Raw genomic sequence first — 14,177 nt, 5'->3', positions numbered from 1 at the left:
GAGAGTGGTGCTTGCCATATGGTAAGTCAAAAGTCATCTCCATGCTAGGCCAGCCTGTGGTAATTAGATGACCAATTAAGATATGTCCTTTTACTAGAACACTTGACTTAGTGGTACGAAAGTTCCAAAATCAGCTGTCTCCTGCGATGTTTGGCCACTTTTAAGTTTCAATGAATTTCTCCTTTTTCCTTCTTATATTTCTCTTAGTGTGAAAGTATGTTCTCACATGCATTCCACAAGGCTGAGACCTGAGTTGATAAAATTTCTTTGTTCTTTCAGTGATGAGAAAGAAAATACAGAAAACATGCAGAAAGCACAGAAAGGAAAACCAAGGTCCTCATGAATCTCCAACCCTAAATCCTGTAGGTATTGAAATAGGTATCAGCTTTCTTTGAAAAGAAAAATAGAGAAATTAGTGATTTGGCTTTTTGTTACTTCCTTTTACTTTTTTGTTTCTTGTTTGTTTCATTTTGTTTGAGATGGAGTCTTGCTCCATAGCCCAGGCTGGAGTGCAGGGATGCAATCATGGCTCACTGCAGCCTCAAAGCCCTGGGCTCAAGTGATCCTCCTGCCTCAACTGTGACCCTGGGACTACAGGCATGCGCTACCATGCCAGGTTAATTTTTATTTTTTATTTTTTGTAGAGACAGGGTTCACTGTGTTGCCCAGGTTGGTCTCAAATTTTTGGCCTCAAGCAATCCTTCTGCCTCAGCCTCCCAAAGTGCTGGGATTATAGGTGTGAGCCATCACATCCAGCCTGTTACTTTCTTTTTTTAAACATTGCTTGTGTTTGTGTGTGCATAGGTTAAAGGGGCCTCACAGATGAATTATGATATGGTACCCAAATTAAAAGTAAACTTGTACACAAAAGCCGTAAGAATCAACTAAGGAGGGAATTGAGAGTGTGCTGAAAATGAGCTGAAAAAAGAACATGGCCAACCTCCATGTTCTGTGTTGTTGTTATCCCTGCAGAGAAACAGCCTTTACCAGGCATGGGTTCATTATCCAAGCCTGAGCAAAGAGATTGCTCTTAAAGTTTGTCATAAGGGCACAGCTTAACTTTCTCTGGCTGCCGGTTGACCTTATGTCTCACCATATCTTTTCCCAACATGGTATCAATACATTTCAGATAGCAAGAAATACACCGAGAAAAGAAACCAGTTGCACTTAATGGAATTATTTTCTTATTTGGGGCCAGGGCTCAGTGGAAGTTAGGATTCTTTAAATTAATATGGTAAAAAAAATTTCAATTTGAGCCATTTTCTGGTATTAAAAGTAAGAATAGTTACAAGGAAGAAAATTTTAGAGTATTATTATTTATTTTAGTAAGTCTATATGAAAAATAACCTCAACCTATTTTATGAATTCTTTAGGTTTCTTGCCTTTAAAAATTAAGACAATATTGCTTAGTTTCTGGCAAGGCTGGAACCTTTCAGAATAAAAATTGAATGGTAAAAGTATCCTTCTTAATCACTTAATCTAGCTTCTAATTTTATACATCAAGCAACTGATTGTACTTCTTTCCGAATTAAGGAAAAATTAGAAGTTCACATTTAGAATATTCTAAAGATATATTTTTATTTGTCTTTCTCTGCTTCCATTTTTTGCTTTCTAGGAAACAGTGGCAATAAATTTATCTGGTAAGGCTTTTATTATTTTATTTCATAGAGATGGCTTCCTTTAGAGTAATAGGCCAATTTCAGGGTAAAATAATGTTACGAATTTCAGTGACATATTGTGGGATCTTGTTATTTCTCATACAATTCTACCTGCTCAGCATAAAGCGTTTAGCAGGCAGTTTGTTTAAATTTATAATGAATACTCTTAGTTAAAAATAATCAAGTAACAATAGGACACAATAGTCTGAGGCTTAAGAAACTTTTCCTTCATAATCAGCTAGATGTATTACAGAACTCCTGCCTAAAAAGATCTAGAGGTGAAAGTGCACTGTAGACTCAGGTGTTATCAGTGTACTCAACTCTATGACAACATACATGATTCCATTCAGTTGTTCTTTGATCTGCGATTTAGAGATAAGATGATCATAAGCTCTTTGCTTATACTTTTAGATTTGTGGGTCATTGATCATTGGATCCATAAGAGATGTTATAGGTGATCTTTTCCAATCCTCTTAATTTATAAATGAGAAAAGAAGATACAGAAATGTTATGTATTGTGGCCCAGTTTATTTAACAAATTACTGGGTATATGGCAGGATTTGGGGTTAGAACTCAAGGTTGTCTTGTTTCTGTATTTCCCCCAGTCAGCTCTTCATAGACCTTTAGGACTTAGCTATATTCCGAAGTACTATAAAAAGAGAAATAAACATGGTTTTCAGTAATGGGAATTTCATTTAGAAAAACAAATTTTCCGACTATTTTCTATTTTTCAGATGTTGACTTGAGTAAATATATCACCACTATTGCTGGAGTCATGACACTAAGTCAAGTTAAAGGCTTTGTTCGAAAGAATGGTGTCAATGAAGCCAAAATAGATGAGATCAAGAATGACAATGTCCAAGACACAGCAGAACAGAAAGTTCAGCTGCTTCGTAATTGGCATCAACTTCATGGAAAGAAAGATGCGTATGACACATTGATTAAAGGTCTCAAAAAAGCCAATCTTTGTACTCTTGCAGAGAAAATTCAGACTATCATCCTCAAGGACATTACTAGTGACTCAGAAAATTCAAACTTCGGAAATGAAATCCAAAGCTTGGTCTAGAGTGAAAAACAACAAATTCAGTTCTGAGTATATGCAATTAGTGTTTGAAAAGATTCTTAATACCTGGCTGTAAATACTGCTTGGTTTTTTACTGGGTACATTTTATCACTTATTAGCGCTGAAGAGCCAACATATTTATAGATTTTTCATATCTCATGATTCTGCCTCCAAGGATGTTTAAAATCTAGTTGGGAAGACAAACATCATCAAGAGTAAATGCAGTGGCATGCTAAGTACCCAAATAGGAGTGTATGCAGAGGATGAAAGATTAAGATTATGCTCTGGTATCTAACATGTGATTCTGTAGTATGAATGTAATCAGTTGTGTTAGTACAAATGTCTATCCACAGGCTAACCCCACTCCATGAATCAATAGAAGAAGCTGTGACCTTTTGTTGAAATATCAGTTACTGAACAGGCCACTTTGCCTCTAAATTACCTCTGATAATTCTAGAGATTTTACCATATTTCTAAACTTTGTTTATAACTCTGAGAAGATCATATTTATGTAAAGTATATGCATTTGAATGCAGAATTTAAATAAGGCTCTACCTCAAAGACCTTTGCACAGATTATTGGTGTCATATTATACAATATTTCAATTGTGAATTCACATAGAAAACATTAAATTATAATGTTTGACTATTATATATGTGTATGCATTTTACTAGCTCAAAACTGCCTACTTCTTTCTCAGGTATCAAAAGCATTTTGAGCAGGAGAGTATTACTAGAGCTTTGCCACCTCTCCATTTTCACCTTGGTGCTCATCTTAATGGCCTAATGCACCCACAAACATGGAAGTATCACCAAAAAAATACTTAATAGTCCACCAAAAGGCAAGACTGCCCTTAGAAACTCTAGCCTGGTTTGGAGATACTAACTGCTCTCAGAGAAAGTAGCTTTGTGACATGTCATGAACCCACGTTTGCAATCAAAGATGATAAAATAGATTCTTATTTTTCCCCCACCCCCAAAAATGTTCAATAATGTCCCACGTAAAACCTGCTACAAATGGCAGCTTATACCTAGCAATAGTAAAATCATCATCTGGATTTAGGAATTGCTCTTGTCATGCCCTGAAGTTTCTTAGATTTAAAAGCCTTCTCCTTACTGCTATCCTACATTTAAATATCTTTGAAAGTTTGTATTAAATGTGAATTTTAAGAAATAATATTTATATTTCTATAAATGTAAACTGTGAAGATAGTTATAAACTGAAGCAGATACCTGGAACCACCTAAAGAACTTCCATTTATGGAGGATTTTTTTGCCCCTTGTGTTTGGAATTATAAAATATAGGTAAAAATACTTAATTATAATAACGTTTTTGGTATTTCTGGTTTTCTCTTTTTTGGTAGGGGCTTGCTTTTTGGTTTTGTGTTCCTTTTCTCTAACTGCTGCTAAACATAACTTGTTTATGAATCTTTAATGCTTCTTGGGTCCCTTAGAAGGTACTTCCTTTTTAACCTTAACCCTTTTAGTAGTTAAATAATTATTTCCATAGGTTGCTACTGCCAAGAAGACCTCTTCCAAACAGCACATGATTATTTGTCAAACAGCATCATATTCCAGATACTGGAATGTGGATAAGAAAGTATACATTTCAAGGGGTAGGTTTTATTATTAAGAAAGCCAAATGAGGATTTTGAAATATTCTTTCCTGCATATTATCCATTCTAGCTACATGCTGGCCAGTAGGACCTCTTTCTTTTCTGCAATTTAATGCTAGTAATATATTCTATTTAACCCATGACTCCCAAAGTATTAGCATTTCAACATGTAAGCATGTCGGTGAGATAGTTGTGCTTTGCTTAGGGTTCCCTCCTGTGTTATGGTCTGGAAAGTGTCTTTAGGCAGAAAGTCTGAGTGATCATAGGGTTCGCTCATTAATTTCTCTTCTCTGAGCGATCACAGTCTGTGCTTTCTGCTCTCCAGTTTTCTATTTCTAGACAGAAGGAGGGCAAGTCAGGTACTAGTTATTCTTCATGGCCAGAAGTGCAAGTTCTACTTTGCAAGGCAAGATTAAGCTAGAGAACACCCTATTCCACTTTGGTGAACTCAAAGCAAGAACTTTGAGTTCCTTTGGGAGGAGGGCAGTGGAGAAGTCTTTGTACTTGGTGTTGTGGCTTTTTTCCTCATGGCTTCACCCAGTGGCCCCAAGCATGACTTCTCCCAAGTCAACGAGCACAGCCATGTTCCCGAGTTGAGGTGACCCCATGGTCCAGAATCATCCTCATTCTGGTGAACCTGGTTCTCTTTGTGGTGGGCATACTGGGTAGGAGAATCACCCAAAGGTCACTCATGATCTGCAGAAAAAAGGCTATTTGCAGAAGGAGCTCACAGATCACATTGAAAGCATTGCATGTTCAAACATCTTGGTCTTCTTTATTGGCATGCCCACAGGGTCTTCTGACCTCTGATTAGATCAGACACTTTTTAGATATTGAATCATCAGTTTCTGTACAACTATCTGAATAAGGCATATCATCAATGAAATTTAGAATTTTTTCTATGCTCACTCCTGAATGGTAATTTGTTTGGGTTTAGAATTCTATACCAGGCCATTTGTAATTTTCCTCAGCACTTTAAAAATAATAAACCATGTTTTCTTAACATCTGTTGCTGTTGATTATATCTGCTCTTGGTGTAAATATCATTCCTTTGTAGGTAATCTTTAATTATTTTCCTCTGGTAATTTTTAAAGCTTCCCCTACCACTTTCCTATGTGTTCTGCAGTTTCACAACAATGACTTTCAACGTGTATTTATTTTTACTTAATCTATTTAATAAGATTTAATTTAATTAGAAAGACAGGGCTTTCATCATTTCTGGAACAATCCCTGCTATTTTCTCTTTAAATAGTGTTTCTTTACCATTCTCATTCTCTTCTTCTGAAACTGTTATTATTATCTATTGAAGCTTCTTGAGTTATTTTCTAGGCCTCCTAATTTTTTTTAAAACAATAATTGTCTCCATATGTTGCATTTTAGGAAATTTCTCTTTACTCTTTTTAAATTAACTCTTAGTTTTTACTAAGCCTGGCTAGAATAGTCTATCCACTGAGGTATGTATTTTGTTTTCTATATTTTTCATTCTTCAATGTTTCTTATTGTTCCTTTTACATTTTTACTTGTATATGTTTCATTCCTGCTTTTTTTTTCTTTTCTTTCTTCTTTCTCTTTTCTTTTTTTTTTTTTTTTTTTTTTTTTTTGCAGTGCAGACAGAATTTATTAGTACAGCAGAGGTGCCCACAGAGCAGGCAGAAGGGATCAGTGCCTGGATCCGTCCCTTCCTCCTTCTGCCCTCGCTGAGCCCTAGTGTGTCCGGAATTGGTGGGTTCTTGGTCTCACTGACTTCAAGAATGAAGCCGCGGACCCTCACGGTGTATGCTACAGTTCTTAAAGGTGGCGTGTCCGGAGTTTGTTCCTTCTGATGTTCAGATGTGTTCGGAGTTTCTTCCTTCTGGTGCCGTTGCACTCCTGCCTGGGCAACAGAGTGAGACTCCATCTCCAAAAGAAAAAGAGAAGTGTGTAGCACCTCCCCTGACCCTTGCTCCTTCCCTGGTCATGTAAGACATGCATGCTTTCCCTTCACCTCTGATCATATTTGTAAGTTTCCTGAGGCCTTCCCAGAAGCAGAAGAAGCTATATTTCCTGTATAGCTTCCAGAACCAGGAACCAATTAAACATCTTTTATTTATAAATTACCCAGCCTCAGCTGGGTGCAGTGACTCATGCCTGTAATTCCAGCACTTTGGGAGGCCAAGGCAGGCAGATCACAAGGTCAGGTGTTTGAGACCAGCCTGGCCAACACATTGAAACCCCATCTCTACTAAAAATACAAAAAATTAGCTGGGTGTGGTGGCAGGCACCTGTAATCCCAGCTATTAGAGAGGCTGAGGCAGGAGAACTGCATGAACCCAGGAGGCAAAGGTTGAAGTGATCCAAGATTGTGCCTTTACACTCCAGCCTGGGCGACAGAGTGAGACTCCATCTCAAAAAACAAACAAACAAACAAACAAACAAAAAATTACCCAGTCTCAGTTATTTCTTTATACCAATGCAAGAACAGACTAATATAGGACTCAAGAGAAAAGAAAAGAGACTGTGGGGTTTCCCACACAGATCTGCATCTTATGATAGTGGTGAATTGAGAGTCATACAGATCTGGGATCAAATATTTATTTTCCTCATAAAGGTAGAAACAAATGGCTTAATCTCTTCGAGTCTTAATTTCCTTATTTTTTTGTGAAGATTAAAGTGTATATGAAGTATCTACCACAGTGTTTAGCTCTGTACCTTGATAGATGGTAACAACAACAATAAAAAACCTCAGATGCTCAAGCAAAATGGAAACTTACTGACATATCTTACTAGATGCTCAGATACGGGGTGGGTTTGACTAACCTAAACCAGTGTCTCCAGTCAAGATTCCTTGTTATTTTCTTGAATCTACCCTCTTCATTTACCTACTTCTTGTCCATCTCTTCATATATTTGCTTGCCAGACTGATAGTGACAAAGTGCCTGCAACCATTCTCGACCTATCTAAATATCACAGTCCAGAAGAAATGACACTTATGCCCCTAGCCCTCCAAGCACCTCCCCTGACTGTTGCTCCTGCTGGTCCTTGCTTCTGAGAGCCATTCTTATTCAACTGTTTAGATCATAAACGAGCTCTGAATTAATGACTTATGAGTGGGGAATTGGATATGTCGATTGGCTTAATCCACAGGCCCCATTCTTGGAGGCTGGCATAGGATCAGCTTCCCCTGAGTGTCAAAAGATTGGGAGTGGGGAGGCAGGAGGACTTCTGTTAAGAGGATGATAGAGGGTTCTGGGTAGGAGTGTCAGGACGTGTTTAGGTACTCAAGCTGGCTTAAACTATAGAAAAAATGTATTACCTCATATGACAGGCAGTCCAAAGGTGTGGCTCACTGAAGCCTACTTGTACCAGCTCACAAAAGCTAATTATTAAATTCTTAGGAATTTTGAAAGCCAGTTGTTAAATCATTGATAGCTTGACATTGTCATACTGGGAGTATTTACACTATAGAAATTGTCAAAGGCTACAGATCAGGAATCTCCCCCGACCCCCACAAAGACAGTTACTGGCTACTGGGCAGAAGTCAGTGTTGGTGGCTGATTCAGTGTCTCAGTGATATTATCAGGGACACAGGATTCTTTTCTAGTTTTCCAATCTGTAGCTTCAACATTGGCATTTGACTAGAGTTGTTTGTTTTTGCATGGTCATCCAATGGCTTTATCAGTGAATCAACAGCATGATTCCTTACCCATATCCAATAGCAAAGAAAAAGAGGGAGAAACAGGAAAAAATTCTCCCCTCAGATATGGATCATATACCTGGCCTTTTAGTATGATTGAGCCAAATTTAGTCATCTGCCTACCCGTGTGGTCTGCCATATACTGATTGACTTAGGCAACTCAGGAGCCACCTCTGGAGCTGTGGACAGGATCCGTTTCTCCTAAGCTTTATGAGTTATGGGAAAAAGTAGATCAAAATGGAAATACTACTAGAAAAACAAAAGGGTGAAATGGATGCTGGATAGTTTCCTCTGTAGAAAAGAACAAACAACGTCAACTACACATATTCTCCATGTCCCTCACAAGTTGAGTAAGCACTTATAGAGAAAATCTAGATCCTAGGGCAAAAGGAAGGTGGTTGTTATTCGCCTTACTCTGTTTCAGAACCCCCAAAAGAGACACATGGACTTTTTTATGAAGTAAAGAGATCTTCAAGAATCTTTACACCTTTTAAATGACTCTCAACTGAGTCTAGGCCAAGTCATGGCTGCTGGGGAATGTTTTTGATTGGATTTCTTTGAAAGAAGCCTTGAGGCAAGGTTTGGATACAGGTGGTTCATTTAAGAGGTGATTCCAGGAAACATGGTGATGATGTTGTAAAGTAAGACAGGGAATGAAGAAAAGCCCATAGTGCGGGCCCTGATAACCATGCTATTGCTATAGACAAGTGGGGCCCAATTCTACTGGGGTCCCTCTGAAAGGCTATGTAGGACAAACCTCCACATTGTACCAATAAGGCACAGGGAAGCTGAGTCTTGACACCAACTCCAGTCTTTCATTGGTTGAGGGGCCTTTCTAGGGCATTAACTACCTAATACTTCTGGCCTGTCTTCTTCCCTCCAGCTTTGGTATCCTGAAGACAGACACCTTTAAGCAGAGAGATGGAGGAGGCCATGTGTCACATTTGTTAGCAGGTGATCTCTTGATGATTCAGGGTCCAATAGTGTCTATGGCAAAGAGCAGGCTGCTGAGATGTCTAAGTATAGAAGGACTAGGGTGTCTCATGGGATAACTCATTCTGCATGAAAAAGGTAATGGGCATGGTGAATTTTGTTTATTAAGAACACCTTAATTGGTGACATTAATTTTCAGTATAGATTGGCGTCTATTGCTTAAATCTCTTGCCCATGGATGAAAGCAAAGAAAAATCAATAAAGAAAGTTGAAAGAGCTATTTTACAAAGCTTGGGAAAACACTGGTCTCTCATCCCTGTGTCAAAATATAGTGCAGATTTATCCAGACATTCAATCTTCCTTTCCTTTCCTCCCTTCTCCCCTCTCCTCCATAACACATGCATATTGTCCAAACCACCATCTTGCTTTGGTATAAGGGGAGTTCCACTCTTGCGGGTGTCCAAAGGCCACTCCTGTGGAATTCTTACCCTTATGCCATCTAAACCATACACCTCTGATATGCGCTCACATATAATTGTCTTCTGTAGATGTTTAATTATCTCCCCTTTGCTAGGCCATAAGCCATCTGAGGGCAGAAATCATGATTAGCACAGAGTAGGTGTTCAGTCAACATTTCTTGAATGAATCAGTTAATGAAGAAACATATGTATGCAGTAGTCATTTGTGTTCTGTGTAATTGGCATTTGATGGAAAAGTCATAGCGAGTGCTAGGGAAGCTGAACTTTTTCTTTTTAAACATTGTATCATTAATTTATCACATGTATCCAAGCTCCTTTGAGTTTCCCTGCCACCATCCCTGTGTCATTCCAGCTGTATCCAGCTGCTCCTTCCATGCTTCCCCCATTCTTGTTTCTGATCTATTACTCCCAGTCCAAATCTTGCTCTTCACTGTCTGCACCTTGTGCTCTCCTCTCTCTCAAAAAAATCTACCCAAATTCCACCCCTCTTCACAGGCCCAGGGAAATCACTAGTTCCCACAGGAGGCTGTAGGCTGTAACCAGCTCTCTGAAAGCTTTGAGTCCTCTCTGAGGTCTTCTGTGCTTGTCCTCGTTCCATCAGGCACTCCTATGTTATTTGACCTGTGGTCTGCATGTATAGATCTTGTATCCCATATACACCGTAAGGTCCTTGAAGGCAGAAAAGGAGGCATAAAGAAGTGGGTAGGAGTGTAGGCTCTGAAGACTATGCATTTGAATCCCTGCCATTCCTAGATTTGGGACCTTGTCACCTTGGGCAACTTATTTACCTCCTCTGCGCCTTAGTTTTCTCACTTCTAGAAGAGGGAAAATGATAGTATCTGCCATGTAGTGCTGCTCTGAGGATTAAATGAGATACTCCACTTAGAGCACATGGAATGGTATCTGGCAGGTGATAAGTGCTAAATATAGCTTTCCTATAATTACAGTAATGCCCAGGGCTCCACAGGCCCAGCCCAGCACCAGTACAGGAATAGTATGACATTGATGCTAGAGTTGGCAGATTGAGGAGAACACACAAAGAGTTAACGATGTTCAAATACACATCAGATTTCACACAGAGCTTTGGGCTTGACTTCCCCAGCTGCAGGATTCTTCTGGCTATCTGCTTTATAAATAAAAAGCACAAGTCTGCAGTAAAATGCAGGGAAGTGACCAAGAAGGCTCATTCAAAGGTCATGACAAATGAAATAGCCACAGGTAAAAGTTTCCCTTCATTGTGTGCTTTCCTTCCATTCTTGTGGATACTGCTGCAGCAAGGAATTTGGGAAAGGGCCATCAGTGGGAGCAATGTGCCCTAGTCACCTAAACAAAAGACACTGAAGTGAGTGCAACAAAATGGACTTTCTCTTCCAGGGTGGCACCCTCCCACCAGCCATCCAAACCGCTCTGTCTAAAGAGCACAGCTTAACCTCTGATTGCAAGGATTCCAGATTTGTTTCCTAAATCTGGAACTCAAAGCTTTCTCCTCCTCAATCTACCCCCAATAACCTTGCCTCTTTTGGAAGCCTTCCCTACAGTTCTAACAAACTAAATGGTTCATAACTTGACCTCATGAATGCCTCTCTTCTATACGTTTTCTTAGCTTTTGACCTGGAATTCCCTTCTTCCCATCCATGAAGGTCAAATGCCACCCCTCTTTCAAGTCTTAGTTGGAGGCCACCTCTTTATGAAACCTTCTCTGGTGTCTCAGGCTAAAGACACTGTAGGCCACATCTGTTTATTAGGGCCAACAATGCCTCCCTCATTTTTTGTGGTATGGATTAAAGACAATTCTGAAAAGCACCTAGAACAGTGTCTGGCTTACTCAAAAATGGTAGACATTATTATCATTATCACTCTCATCCTAATTTATTATATATAGAGCTTATTATCCTAAAGGCAGTGGAAGAGAGTAAGGATTATGTTTGACTAATTTTACAGGTCTAGGCATCCAAGAAAAATTTGCTGTACAAATGATCATACAAATTAATGAGCAAAATGATATCTAACTCATCCTTGAGACAACATAATATGCAAACGACTTCTGGTGCTGTGTGTTTCTAAATCTGCAGTACAACCCAGCAAGTATATCAATGTTTTTCCTCCTGATTATGAAGCCAGTACATAGTCATCTAGAAAATTCAAGCAACACAAAACAGTTTTAAAAAGAAAGTGCAAAAGGCCAGGCGTGGTGGCTCATGCCTGTAATCCCAGCACTTTGGGAGGCCGAGGAGGGTGAATCACCTGAAGTCAGGAGTTCAAGACCAGCCTGGCAACATGGTGAAACCCCATCTCTACTAAAAATACAAAAATTATCTGGGCGTGGTGGCACGTGCCTGTAATCCCAGCTACTCAGGAGGCCAAGGCAGGAGAATCACTTGAATTTGGGAGGTGGAGGTTGCAGTGAGCCAAGATCATGCTACTGTACTCCAGCCTGGGCAACAGAGCAAGATCTGTTTAAAAAAAAAGAAGTGCAAATTAATCCTAATCTCACTGTTCAAAGGCAACTCTTGTGAATTTTTAGATATCCACACACACACAAAGTTAAAGAAAGGTGATCACACCATACATGCTTATAACATGCTTTTTACTCAATAATGGGTTATGGTTGCTCTTCCATGTTAATAAATAAAAATAATTTCTTTTTAATATTCCTTTTAAATATAATTGTTATGGTTTGGCTCTGTCCCTACCCAAATCTCATCTTGAATTGTAGCTCCCATAATTCCCATGTGTCATGGGAAGGACGTGATGGGAGGTAATTGAATCATGGGGATGGGTCTTTACCATGTTGTTCTTATGATAGTGAATACGTCTCATGAGATCTGATGGTTTTATAAAGGGGAGCTCCCCTGCACATACCCTCTTGCCTCCTACCATGTAAGACATGACTTTGCTCCTCTTTTGCCTTCCGCCGTGATTGTGAGGCCTCCCCAGCCATGTGGAACTGTGAGTCCGTTAAACCTCTTTCCTTTGTAAATTACCCAGTCTCAGGTATGTCTTTATTAGCAGTGTGAAAATAGAGTAATACAATAATATTCTTTTTTGGTACATAATATTTCACTGCTTTGGGGTATCATATGTTGGTAAAATACAAATGTTATCATAATTTATTTTGCTGAAATATAAATGTTATTAAAGAATGTGAAGACATTTAACCACTATGGGTCATGAACACTTTAGTTCTTACTTGACTTGTTTAACCTTAAACCAAAGACTTGGTAGGGGAGGGCAAGGAGGCAATGCACCAGGAATTGGGCATAGGTCTGCTATGTCAGCAGGCTTAGATGAACAGAGTGTCTCCAGATGGCTGAGGAAAGGGAGGGCTCTGGACAAAGGATGAAAGAGAACAGATTGATGTTGAAATGGACTTCTCTAGGTAGATATACTTGGGTTGGCCCTGTCTGGGGCTTTGGGCCTCTCTAACTCTCAACTTCCGGTATAAGCCTAAGCCAAGTTCAAAGGTGTAGGTTCTGGAGCTGCTCCTAACAGAACAAGGTCGTTTCCATATGACTCAATACTGGCCAAACAGCTAGCCAGGAAGTTATGGGGAGGAGGAAAAAAAAAAGAAAGTACTTAATTAAAAAGGGAGGAAATTAACTTTTTTGAGTGCCTACTATGTACCATGGTATAGGCTTACACAAAAAAGTATTTGGCAAAATTCAATATCTACTTATGATAAAAATTTTTATGAAACTAGAAATAGGAGGGAATATTTTCAATCTGGTGAAAGGCATCTGGAAAAACCATTGACTAACATCAGACTTAATGGAAAAGAACTGAATGTATGTTATCTGACTACTCCATCCAATGGTTCTGTTATCCCCACTTTACAGATAGAGGAGACAAGGGCTGAAAATATCAATTAACTTGTATAAAGTTATACAAAGAAAATTCTAAGAAATCAGGAGGCTATTGTTAAGAACATTTGCAATCTTTAAAGTCCTGCTAGGACTATAAAATTGTGTCTTTCTTCTCCCTACTTTGAAATCTGAGTTTGATAGATAGGGTTTCAGCAGCAACTTGGAGATGCTAAACAACAAATGATATCAGATTCACTCTGGAGGCTGCAGCAGAAAGTTCATCAAATATGTGGTTTGGAAGATGTGATTTGAGGGGAATAAAAATGAAGTTATTGAACCAAAATTAGCCCTGTTTATGGGTTTGTTCATTTATTCAATAAATGCTTATTGTATTTCTACTCTGTGCGCCAGGCACTGTACTAGGTCTGGCTTATATACATGGTTACCTCCTGGAACCATTAATCAAGAGGCAGACACTAATCGGATAGTGACAGAGTTAAATGCTAAACACAACTTTCACAGATGTCATTAGAAGAAAACGTAATGTGGGAGCATGACAGGAGGACTTGACTTACTGTATGAAGTCAGGAAAGTGACCAAGGATCTGAAATCTCAAGAAAGGAAGGGCTTGCTAAAGGTTCCCTGGCAGAAGCAAGCAAGAGAAGCAGAGAGATTGGAGGAAAGGAGATCAAGAACAGCATGAAGCCTGGGCATGTGGGGGTGGTCACTGACTGTGGCTTTACTTATACAGCAGCTTGGGAGGTTTGACATTCAAGGCAGGAGAAGTACTTGTAAAGACTGCCCAAACTGAGGACTTACTAGTAGCTGACAACTTCCACAGATTCCTGGGATGACTTGAGCAAACTTTTTTGTTATCTTGAAGGCTGAATGTTTCGTGTTTCATGTCCGCCTAGCCATACAGCACTAGCTATGTTTGGGGCTTTCCACGTAGT

At 39.2% G+C, this 14,177-nt stretch overlaps 2 protein-coding genes across 9 annotated transcripts in view; one reads left to right on the top strand and one right to left on the bottom strand.

The window, feature by feature from the left end:
- Nucleotides 1-5,339, top strand: part of FAS (Fas cell surface death receptor) — a 136,384-nt gene extending 131,045 nt beyond the window's left edge. For 6 of the 7 annotated variants that reach the window (XM_055274277.2, XM_055274279.2, XM_055274280.2 and 3 more), the window contains 3 exons: nt 280-362; nt 1,616-1,640; nt 2,393-5,339. In XM_055274277.2, the coding sequence (XP_055130252.1) occupies nt 280-362; nt 1,616-1,640; nt 2,393-2,724 (440 nt within the window). In that variant the 3' untranslated portion in view covers nt 2,725-5,339. The remainder of the gene's footprint in view (nt 1-279; nt 363-1,615; nt 1,641-2,392) is intronic. The other variant, XM_055274281.2, reaches the window with a different exon arrangement.
- Nucleotides 1-14,177, bottom strand: part of ACTA2 (actin alpha 2, smooth muscle) — a 276,535-nt gene that overhangs the window by 74,722 nt on the left and 187,636 nt on the right. The window lies entirely within an intron of this gene.

This window comes from Symphalangus syndactylus, chromosome 4 (assembly GCF_028878055.3).
Source record: "Symphalangus syndactylus isolate Jambi chromosome 4, NHGRI_mSymSyn1-v2.1_pri, whole genome shotgun sequence".
Lineage (NCBI taxonomy): Eukaryota > Metazoa > Chordata > Mammalia > Primates > Hylobatidae > Symphalangus > Symphalangus syndactylus.
The sequence above is the reverse complement of the archived record's forward strand: the minus strand, read 5'-3'. Positions and strand labels throughout refer to the sequence as shown.